Source organism: Canis aureus, chromosome 22, assembly GCF_053574225.1.
Source record: "Canis aureus isolate CA01 chromosome 22, VMU_Caureus_v.1.0, whole genome shotgun sequence".
In the NCBI taxonomy this organism is placed as follows: domain Eukaryota; kingdom Metazoa; phylum Chordata; class Mammalia; order Carnivora; family Canidae; genus Canis; species Canis aureus.
The window spans coordinates 24,313,670-24,326,107 of NC_135632.1; the positions used below are offsets into that span (position 1 = coordinate 24,313,670).

General features: G+C 39.2%; 1 protein-coding gene across 21 annotated transcripts in view; it reads right to left on the minus strand.

Annotated features, from left to right (window-relative positions):
- Nucleotides 1–12,438, minus strand: part of NEK11 (NIMA related kinase 11) — a 256,069-nt gene that overhangs the window by 136,885 nt on the left and 106,746 nt on the right. For all 21 annotated transcript variants that reach the window (XM_077865207.1, XM_077865212.1, XM_077865209.1 and 18 more), the window contains 2 exons: nt 11,140–11,233; nt 6,272–6,386 (listed from right to left, as the gene is read on the minus strand). In XM_077865207.1, coding sequence (XP_077721333.1) covers nt 6,272–6,386; nt 11,140–11,233 — 209 coding nt within the window. The remainder of the gene's footprint in view (nt 1–6,271; nt 6,387–11,139; nt 11,234–12,438) is intronic.

The window sequence follows — 12,438 nt, forward strand, 5'->3', positions numbered from 1 at the left end:
TAGCTATAATAAAAAGGGTAAAGTCACTTTGCTCTCTCTACAACTCCAAATACCCAAGTACAAAATGTAGTAAAAGACTGAAGGCATCTTAAACTCATCTACAAACACGTACCTAGCTGGCTAATCTTCAGTAGTTAAGAACTCCCATTAATAATTTAAAGGAAAAAAAACCCCATAATTTAAAGGAGCCATAGCCAGGAGAGAAACCAGGACAGGCCAAGGGGTTAGCAGGAAAGACATGGCTAGGTATGTAGAGTTAGTTCTACTACACACTCCTAAAAATGTGTTCTTACATGTGGATACGAATGCACAGAAATAATGAGTCTATAAAGAACCCTTCCCACAATCTCAGAGCCAAGTCTAACTGGGGAGCTGCAAATGCTGGCAATGTGACAAACATCACTGTCTGCAGACAGCTGTGGGAAAATGGACTTTTTAAGAATAAGTCAAATTCATTATAATGCTCACACATAGACATGCTACTCTGAAACCTGACAATCACTTTGAACCTTTCTGTAGGTTTCCTATTTTCCTATTTTGAATTTTTTCTAAGCGAGAGAAGTCAGTGGAAAATGTTGTTAGTCATGAATGACAGAAGGTATTAGATACCGCTGCCACAATTCCTTGCCAGAAAGGTTTTTTGTTTGTTTGGGAGATGTTATTTCACTGCAAAGAATGAAAGACTCTGACAAGTGAACACAGGGGGTGGCTAATACTGCCATGGCCCTCACTGCCACGAAACAGCCCCTCTGCAAAGATCAGAGAAGACAAATTTAAATTCCTATCACAAATATCTAAATTAAAGCCTGGCCTAAACAAACACCAAAGGAAAATATTTCAATCCCTTTAAAAAATTAGCATATGAATCAAAGATGGTTATTTGACTGGAAGCAAACAGTATCCAATATAGCTCTATTAGTTTTCTGTGACAGCTTCACTTCCTTTGGGCATCGGAATGATATTCTCTTGGTGGTAGGTGCAGGAGCCCTGAGCACAACTGTGAAGCTTGCATGAATGGTAAATAATTACATCAGCTAAAGAAAATTCTACTATGGTATGTCCAAAGTGCTGTCTGAAGCTTCCATTAATATAAGGCTTTAGTCTATTATAGTTCGTAGTCTATCTGACCTTAAAGCCATGATTAATGCTTACTTAATTTTCTGCTTAATTGGTTCATTCCAAACATGACCCATGACAGGCCCAGCAAGGCCATTTAAGCATGCTCTCTGGCCTACCAGCAGCACCTTTAGTTTAATAACTACTGTATAATTAATATTGGGCTAAGGGATGGAGCATAGAATCACATACAGCTTTCACAGGAAAGAAAATTATTTTGAGATGTCCACAGGTGCTGATTTTCTATATGAGTAACTGATGCTCTGGGGGACTGATTTTCCTCTTATTTCTATCATGCCTGTTTAGGCCACAATAGTGAAGTGACAGGTTGGGCAGGTGTTATTCTGCATCCATTTCAAGTTTTCAAATTGGATAGAATCCTTAAGTTTCAGTTAAAGGCACCTACCCAGCTTCTCATGTGGAAGGAACACTTCAATTCTTAAATATGCCTCAATGTGGAGAATCAGCACATTTTTACTCAATATTAGATTCATTTTAATTATCCTCAAGAGCTGAGGAAATTAGAGAGTGTCTGCTGGAGAGTTTATTCTTGGGTGTAAATACAAGAGTCAGGTGGAAACATTACCATGCAACACAAATGTAACTCAGTGGAATATGTGACAAATCTGAAATAAAACCACCATCAATTTATATTTATGAATGAAGTCTTTAAGATATCTAAAGCTCTGGAAGTGATGGGACATCTAGGAATATAGAAGTGACCCCCAGCACTTAGTCTTTTTTGAGGACTGATGAGCCAAACAGCTCTACCAGCTTCTCTGGGCTGAGTTTTGGTGTCTGGGCTGTTAGTTCTTGTGCTAGTATGTTTGGGCTGCTTTCAGAGGACACAAGGTCATGTGACACTTGCTGGTATGGGTTCCTGCCACACCAGTGTGCCACCTCCAACTATAAAGCCTGAAGAGAGGAGCTAAGGGATTCTAGTCCCTCATCTTTAATTTTCCTCTGGAGAGAAGACCCCAAAACTGTTAGCATTCCTTGTGGAAGGCAATATTGCTCAGTTGACACTAGAAGAAAACTCCATGATCACTATCTGGACCAAGGACTTTGTGTCCCAAGTAATACTAGAGATCTTCCTAGTTGACCTTCTACCTCCACCACCTCACCAGTCTCTCTCAGCCATTCGTTAGCTAAAGTACAGACTGAGGCACTACTCTCAATGTTTTTTTTTCCCCTTTCTTCTTAACAATGTTCTTTTTATTTATCAAATTTATCGAGGTATAATTGATAGACAATAAAATGCACTCATTTAGAGCAGAGAGTTCAGTAAGTTTTGACAAATATATACATCAAGGTAAACCACCACCACAATCAAGGTATCGACTTTTTCCATCACCACAAAAGGTTCCCTTGTGTCCTTTGAATCAATTCGCAATTTCCAGACCACCACTGGTCTCATTGCTATCACTACAGATAAGTGCTGCTGGTTCTAGAACTTCACAGAAATGCAATTGTTTAATATGAACTCTTTTGTTTGTGGCTTCTTTCACTCAGCACAATATTTTTTATATTCATTCATATTGTTGTGTGTATTGATAGTTTGTTCCTTTTCATTGCCAAGTAGGATTACATTGTATGGATAAACTAGAAGTTCATTTACCCATTCATCTATTGGTTGACACTTGTTTCTAATTTTTGGTACTACGAATAAACTGCTAAGAACATTTGTGTACAATCTTCTTAGAGACATGTCTTAATTTCTCTTAGGTAATTATCTAGAGGTAGAACTGCAGAGTCAGTTGATGTTTTCATTTTAAAAACTAAAATAATAAGGGACATTTGGGTGGCTCAGTGGTTGACCATCTGCCTTTGGCTCAGGTCATGATCCCAGGATTCTGGGATCAAGTCCTGCTTCAGGCTCCCAGTAGGGAGCCTGCTTCTCCCTCTGCCGATGTCTCTGCCCCATTCTCTGTGTTTCTCACTAATAAATAAATCTTTAAAAATAATAAAAATGTATTGTTGTGTAACAGAGTTCAAATCACTTTATTTCCACTTGGACACTTAAAGGGAAGAGATGATACCTTAAGTCACAGAGCAGCTGATAACTACAAAGGGCATGTAGACTTCCTATGGGCAAGCAAAGGACAATCCCTCTGAGGTCAGAGCTTTCTTGGAGCACAGGGAAGGGGCTGAGGAGTCACTCAAGGAGTAGCTAAAAGAGTACTTAAATGATAACTGGTCAGGCTGTGGGTGGGCAGCCAAGGCCTACTTCAGTGAACCCTTAGCACCTGAACAGGTGGATTGAGAGCCATGCTCTGTCTGCACCATGTTCATGAGCCTCAAGCTCCTTCAGCTTTGCAAGAAACCCTATTCTGCAACTCAGTTGGAAGCTGCTGAAAATAAGGCTAAATGCAATGAAATTCCTGGCAGAAATTAATGTGTAAGAAATCATCAGCATTACATATACGGGGGTTAGGTAGGGATAATTTCTTTAATGTTCCAGTTGTGCTTTCTCATTTGAATATAATGGTTATCCATGACTTTGGCTAGATTAAATCAGCTGTAGCCAACCAAATGCATACCAAATGTAATAACATCTTACTTTGTTTTCTTTCTCTGCAACTAACTCCTCACATCCCAGAGGGAATTTTCCAATTCAACATCAAAGACTGATTACATTTGGTATAAAAGCTTCAAAAAAAGACTGTGTAATTTTATTTTACATATACATGCTAGATAAAAAATAAACAAATAAAAACTTCCTCTAGGTGCTGAAAGTTTGGAGTCAAATCTTCTAAAAAGCAAAGAGAATGGTGAAAATAACCACTGCAAAATTCATCAACAAATTAAAGTTTCATATCCCAAAACTTCACTAGCTATATGATCACTAATAATCTTGTAGTTGCCCATAATTGTAATCAATCACCAACTCAAAGGTTACGTTTTTATTGTTCTAAGTTTCCCTTTTCAATTTAGAGAACTATGAACTTAACGGGAAGGAAAAATAAGGGGAATATTTAACATATTTTACAAGGCATTTGGCTCGACTAAAACCACAATGTGTTTTTTGGATCTGATGGCTTATTATGGGAGACCTAAGTAGTGTTTCCTTATAGCATAAATTTCCAGTTTGGCTAGTAACTCAATATCTGGTCTATCATATTGCAACGTCCACGACAAAAGACAAAGGGGGACATCAGCATTAGTCTCCTGGTAGTAGGTGCAACCTGTGGTCAGGGCTAGCTTAGGAGTAATTTGACTAATACAGGCCACAAAAATTAGCATAGAGACACACAAAGAAAAGACTCTGCCTTTTGAAAGTCCAATTCATTTGTCTGATTCTGGAGAATCTATTGTTCCTACTCAACACCTTTGGGGAAAATGGAAAGGGTGCTGTTCTATAAAGCAGGCACTTTTGAGTTCTTAAGCAAATTATGTAATGTCTTTGGTTTCTCATGTATGAAATGAGTAGGAAGTACTTTTCCTACTTGAGACCCAGAGGCTGGGCCCAGACTTCTTGATCCTAGACTACCCACTCAATATCCTGTTCTGGGGCTTCCTCTTTATACAAAGGGATGGCCCTGCCTTACAGCAACGCACAAGCCATCCATATCAAATGCTATCCAATGGCCTCTCAGTTTTATATTTTTGGAAAGGCCTATGGGATATTTCTGTGCTTACAAATTTTACCTTTGGAAAATATTAGTATTGTATAGAAATACCCGAAAAGGATCCAAGATGCAAATCCATCTGATAAACCTATTTGTTTGTCAATAATACCTGTTATCAGATGGCTTCCATCATTTGAAAAGTTGGCAAATGCCAACCTAAAGAGCTTCAGGTGCTAGTTTCCTTACAGGTGAAAGCAGCAGCACAAATTCTAAAAGATCTGTAAAGAAGACATCAAATGCAAATTTGCGCTGAGATGACCAATCAACCCAAACTTCACTACCTTCACTCTCAGTTTGGAAGGAGAACTACTGCCCAAGAGAGTTGTTACACCATTGTGTAGCCATGAGGATGCACCTCAGACCTCCCACTATAAGGAGCATAATTGGCCAAGGGTCTTAAGGCTGTATTCTGAAATCTATCCCTGCATTCTCTCAGAGGCCACTACCACTGCTAAAGTGCAGCAGGGAAACTAAGGCAAGCCCCTGATGGCTGACTTTGCTTAAAGACTTCCTGATGTCTTGGTTGCCTCTGTTTGCCTGGCAGACTAGTACACATCCACCAAACCTGTCTTTTCATTTGTAACATGACTTAAATCATGGGTTGATGATTCTCTCAGCCTTTTCCAGCTCCTTTCCTAATGCCTTTCATGCAGACATTTTCCCTAATATCCTTGCACTTTTACACCCATCTTGACAACTGCTTCTTGGAGGGCAGTCTAATATATCATTTATTCATTCATTCATCCAAGAAATATTTATTGAGTGCCAGAAAATATTCCTGGCACTTTGTCCTAGGCACTGGGGAGGGTGGTACAAGACTGAGATGGCCCCCATGGTCATAACCCTCCCCCCTAGGGTAATAAACTGTTTCCCTTTCTTTGGCTCTTATTATGTGTTGGGCACTGAGGTAAGAGCACATCATATGCCCACTCTCATTTGCTTTTCACAGCAACCCTTAAAGGAGGTATTATTCTTATTCCATAGATAAGAAAACTGAAATCTACAAAGTTGCCAGGGGCTTCCCTGACGGGGACAGCTTTTGACTCCAAAATTCACGTTTTTAACATTAAACTATGCTATCTCTCTCCTATTTGGGTAACAGCTCTGAACACTTTTCTTCTGGCAAGGATTGCACATCCGTATAGTTGATTTTCCAAACTGGACTTCATTTGTTCACTTTTATGAAGGCCAGGGAAATCACTAATAGAAGGAGGAAACAGTATTTCAGAGCATTCATAGTCCTACACCATTACAATGTCCGTTAATAATAATATTGTTTAACTCATGCAAAAGTTTCTCACTTGGTGTGAGTTTCCAACTCATTTTCATCTATTACAAAGATAGAAGAGGACAGACAGTCCTTTGGCTTCTCTGCTTTTTATCCTGGTCCCAGTTCACCTCTGGCAAACTGATGAAAGGTGGTCACATACATCCAAGGCTTTTCTCAGAGGCCAGCCAAGCCTACCAGACGGTCAGCCACACCAACCCATGTGTCAACCCTTCTGAATACTGATGTAAACTCATACCATGATCTCCAAGGTCAGTTAAGGTGTCTTCTATACTTGATTCAAGTGGGTCAAGGTCCAAGGAAGGAATGGGCTGAGATTCAGGTAGGTTCTCTGAAGTCAGGTCATCAAATTCCTTGTGGAAGGTAATTAACAGTTGATGAGAAGTTGATAGAAGGAAACAGCATTACCACAAATGAAACAATATTGTTTAGAAAACTATGTAGAAATAAAAGTCTGTCTAATCCTCTCCCTTAAACAGGATTCCACTTTCAAATTTCAGAAAGGCAGGTTGGGATGAGAGAAGCAGCCTTGAACCAACTCAACAGGTGACCTTGACCTTCCGTGGCATCTGTTTCAGAGCCATGACTAGGATGAGGCAGGAGGAATGCCCAGGTACACAACTGAAGGAGGTACTCACTTTCTGGCTCATGCAAGAGCAGTCATGATCAGCAGCGAAGAACAAATACTCCCTACAATTCTGCATCAAGGGTACCACATCCATCTCCCCCTAGTTCAGCCCTGCTCAGGTTCCTCATCTCAGAAGTAGAGCTGTTTGGCTTGGATGACTTCCAAATTCTCATCTAGCTTTAACAGTGCTATGATTCTGTAAACTCCAGTTTCCTAAAGAAAGAGATCTAAGAGGCCACATGAAAGAATTCACACTTCAAAAAAAAAAGTAAAATTCCTCAAATATATCAGTAGGTATTTCAATAGATCATTTTGCTTTTCCCCCCCCCCGGATTTGTGTGTGTGTGTGTGTGTGTGTGTGTGTGTGTGTGTGTTTGCAACCTAGAGCTAATGGTGAACTGACCTATTTTCCTTGATAAGTGGCTTTCATGGAGAACTACTCCAAGAGACTCTTCTTATTAAAAACAGAAGGGAAAGCTCAAACTAATCTTAATGAATAAAACAAAGCCATGGTACAGCATTTGTGAAAATACAGTCATCAAATATTTTTAAGAAGTCCAGTGTTTGTACTGTATGATTGCTGTAGGAGGTGAAATTGATTTCAAATTTCAAAGGATCACTGATAGCACACAGGCAACTTTAAGAACAAAGATTGCATGAAATGTGTTTTCACTTCTACTTCAGAAATTATTGGAAAATAAGTATTTGGACCCTCAATTGACTTTGATTTGCTGAGGTTCTCTTTGAAGAGAAGAGATAGAATTGTTATAATTGCTTCTATTAGAAAGGACTTGCTCTGATCTTTGATCTCCTTTACTATTTCATATATGGAGAACTGATGTGTTACACACTTCTCACAGAAACCCAGTTTTGGCATCATCACAACTGTGTGTGTCACAGGATAAAAGAAAGACCAGGCTTATTTTGTACATTATGGAATCTAGTTGTTTTAAAGCTACCATCCTTTAAAGAAATGGTGCCTATGATTCCATGTCCAACTATGCTTCCAGATTTCAAAGCTCAAATTCAGCCAAGCAGAAAATACATGCCAAAATAAAAGGTCCTGTTAGTTAGGGTCTGGGAAACAAAACAAGCCATTCTCCTAAGTGCCTCAAAGAATTTTTGACATGTTTAAGAAATAGCAGAGCCTATTTTCTCCCTTAACTCTGATTTTATCTCATACCACTGCTTTTGATAACATAAAGCACTTCATATCAGCTGACAAGAGAGAGAGAGGACAGAGAAGAGAGCCCCAGTGAAATTGGGAAGAATTTAAATCATAAATATGTGTATGGGCAGAGACAGGAGCATTTTCCTCTTTCTTCCTTTTCTCCTTATCACGTTTTTCTTTAGCTTCTTGCATCTGATTAATCCAATTTCTTTCTTACATTTTATTTCCTCTTTTCCAGCTCACTGATGCCTTCCCTTGAGATATTTAAAACCCTTCAGTCCCTCTGCAAAGTATTTAGCTTCCCATTTTCTCTCTCTTTTGTTCTTTGAATATCATTAAACCTGCCTCACTCTGTGCCAGTGAATATGCTTAACCGCCTCTTTTTCCTGCCTAGCCTCCTCTCTTCATCCTCCTCCTGGGGTGGACAAGAAAGCCCCAGGTCACTTTTCCTTTACTTCCATTCCCATTAAATGCTTTTTTCCTAAAGAGTCTATAAGAAAGTCTGTTAATCGGTAGCTTTTCCTGGTCTTCCTTCATCTGAAGGTGAAATGGCTTTCAAGAGCCTCACTTTCTGTCCATTATTAATCAGTGTGGTCCTGGATGAGCAGCATCAGAATCACCAGGAGCTTTTTAAAAATTCAGCATCCCAAACCCCACCCCAGACAAACCAAATCAGAATCTGCCTTTTAACAAAAACAATAGGTGATTTGGGTGAATTTTGAAATTTGAGAAGCATTGCTATAAGCCATAAGAACTTAGAGAAGAGCCAGTCGGATTGTGGACTTGTGAGGTCAAAGAGGATTTTCCTAAAGAGAAAGTGACATTTGAAAGTGAGAAGGTGGGATGCTAATGAGGGGTGAGATGGAAAGGCTGATATAATTGCATAAAACAGGGCAAGATACCTGGGGGGTTAGGGAAGTGCTGAGCAACCCAGTCTGCAAGACTGAACCAGCTAGAAGACCCAAGCATCTGCTGGAGCATTTCTTGCCCCCATCAATATGCAAACTTAAGAAATGTACTTCTGGAAATCTCAGGGCCAAAGATGTTGGCAATACTAAATCAAAGATCAAAGAATGAGCCAACATCTCTGGACAAAATAGCATTAGGCACTTTCCCTCTTGTTGCTCCCTTTGCTCCTTGCTGATGGAAAGGGGATGGAATTGAGAATAACTACATAGACACCAGGAAGTTGTGAATTGGGACTTCATGAAATCTTTATGAAATCCTCACTTTCTTCAACTGAATTGAGCCAAGATCTCAACTATCCTGTGGGATTATCCCATGTTCTGAGGGATAATATATAGTTAATAAAATCTCCCGAGATCCTGCCTGCCATTATGGTTTCAGTTTTATCTTAAAGTTACTGCAGGATCCCCAAGGACCCTGGTTTAAAAGAGGACAGGATCACTTAGAGAGTAGTTGTTTAACACTGACAGCAATCACATCAGAAATGAAAAAGAACACATAAATTATTACTTTGAAAGGTCAATGAAGGAAAGCAAAAATGTCAAGTAAATTATCAGACATTGAAATGTAAAATCATATTTGAAACTACATTTTTATTTGCCTTACAGCAACTTCAAGAATAAAGTTATTTAGGTCTTATAAAACAAAATATTACCACATCTGTATTTCTCAAATTCTAATCTCTGAGGATAACATCCTTAGAAGCAGGGATCCCTGAACCTTCCAGAAAAAATGTCCCAGTTTCTATTAGATGATTCAACAAGTAGTTTTACACATATTGACAAACAGAATTTCTATCATCATGCCAGATTCCTTCTAAGGATCTGTGGAAATTTGCAGTTCTCAGTCCTGTGTGGAAGAAAGCCAACAGATCTAGGGCAGGTGACCCACCTCCACAAGTTATCATTTCAGGGCATAAAAAAAGTGGGGAGCTGTCAATGAGCACTCAGTGCTTGGTAGGGGATCAGGTCCGCCATGCACTGAAAACATCAAGACCCTTCTCCAAGTAGGGATCCAACATTGCTCCTGACCCCATCCCCTTCAGCCAGCAATTTTGCCATTCACTAGGTTCCATGAGTGGGAACGATACTATCTTCCATGTTTCTGGGACCCACAAGAGATTCCACAGCTGGCTTCATTTCATGGAGTATGAAACAAATAGAGGGGGCAAGTGGAATTGAGCACATGTCATCAATGTCCCCATATTGTCTGCTAAAGGGTCCAAGAGATACTCTTAAGGTTAGAGAAGGCTGAACACCCGCCCTCCATCTGTTCCAGCTTGGAGTTTTCAGAAATCGATAATACTCACAACCATTAAGTAAATGAGAAAGGTAGATTACCTCTCAAATGGAGGCAGAAAACAAGTGATCCTAAGCTCTGCCTGGCTGAGAGTGCACTTTGCTGGGGGCTCCTGCAATGCCCCAGGGTTTGGAGCACTCTGATCACTGAACTACAGGAAAATGAGTGCCCCCAGACTTCAGAGATCATCTCCAAAGCCTTAGAGGAGCTTGGTTCTTCCTGCTAAAGAAAAGGAATCTCCCTCAGATGCAGAGATCTCCAATGAAGGAACAACCAGAATTTGAGCCATAAAGTTCTCTATAAAAATGACTCCCTCCGATGTTGCTTTTATCAGAAGAACTAGGAAGTTGGGGTTGATGTCTATTGTCCAAATATGAGCCTGAAGAAAAACTTCCTTAAGTATCATTGCCTACACCAAGGCCCATGAAGATGTTTTTAACCATTAGAGAAAATGGTATTTGCTATTCAGGGGCTTGGGATGCTGAGGACATGATTCAGGGTCCATTTCATGTGACTCTGCAACCCTATTTATTATTGGACATCTAAGGTAATTATTCAAAGTTCAAAAGGGACTATTAACACAATGCATAATGACATAGATGGGAGACAGAAAATTAAAAGGGAAGGAAAAAATAATACAGAAAGAGAACAATGGAATAAAGAGGTAAAGCAAAAACAGCACGGCTGAAATTCAAAATTAGATATACATACGTTTGCTCTACAAAGTCATAATTTTATTCATCAATTGTTCATTCCATGCTGATTGAGTTTTCTTGTATGCAGTATGCACTTGGGTGTTTTTGGAGGAATCTATTGATCCATTTTTAAGTATAGCTGCTCTGAATTAGTGTCATCACTAACCATCAGCCTATATGCTAAAATGAACCCCAGTACCTCCCACCCTGAATTGGGCAAAGTTGGTCTGGATGCTTTTTTTCTTCCCCCTCTGTCCCTTCTCCTACCTGACTGGCCACATCAATGTGATGAATCTGAAGCAATCAAAGAAAGGTTTGATGTAACATTAAAACAAGAGAGCACTTACATGGAGTACATCAACAGTCAGCTGCCCGTAGTTCCGAGATCTCAACTCTTGCAATCGTTTGTTATTTTCTTCATATTTTTCTTCTGCAAGCTTTCTGCAATTTTAAAGTGAACATAGAAAAACTGCTGCATTTTGCTAAAGCCACATCTAAATTATGCAGGTAAAGTGAGATCTCTGTTTCAACAGGTAGAATGGGGTGTTGAGAAACCAGATCAACGGGTCTCTCCCTCATCAAGGTAAATGAAGTGTAGCACCATGATGGTACTACTTTTAAAGCACACATGATGATACTCTGTCTGGCTCCTTATCTATCCTTAGAACCCCTAAAATGCATCGCTAAAATTCAAACTTAGATATACACACATTTGCCATATGGCAACTTCAAGAATAAAGTTATTTAGGTTTTATAAAACAAAATATTAGCATGTCTATACTCTCAATTTCTAATTTCTGGGGATAACATTTCTTAGAAGCAGGGGTCTCTGAACATTCCAGAAGAAAAGGCTTAGTTTCTAGAAACTAGGAGTTCAGTTCTATTAAGAACATAGAATTCTTATCATGTTCAGATTCCTCTTGAGGATCCATGGGACTCTGAGGGCAAAAAAAAGCAGTATGGACCCCTGCATATTCTCTGTGATGGTGGGGTGGGGGGTGGCCCTGACACCCAGGCAGTGCCCAACAGGAACTAATAACTCGATTACTGTTCTCAGGATGAATAAACCCACAAACAAGGAGAAGAGAGCTAGATTTCCAAGAATTTATGGAAAGAATTTGAGAGCCACTGTGAAAGGGAACTTTTCTCCAACACATTTTTTCCATCTAATATAGAAGAGGTAAAAGTAATAGACTTAAACTGAAGGAAAAATCTGAGTTCTCGTGATTACTTGTGTGCTAATTTAGATTTAGATATTTTTGAAAAGTCACTGAATATCCTTAGAGTCAAATCTTGTTTCTAAAGTGGGTACATTATATCCCTCCTGACAATAGAGTTGTTTTCTAGCTAAAACACATGACTGTGCTTGAATTCTAGAAATAATGATCAAAAACAATGCAATTCAACCATAAAACTAATAGTAAACTTTATCTAAAATCATTGCCTTTAAATAAAAACATTGAATATCATGTGGAAGGTCTATGACTTTGTGTATTAAAAACCATTTTAATCTGAAATATAATTTGTAATGTGCATGTAAGTTATTAAATTACCTTTTTGATATGTTCCTGTCAGAGATTTAATTTTCCTTTCACCCTCAAACAATGACATGAGTCATGGTACCCCAGAAATACTGCCATTCGTGA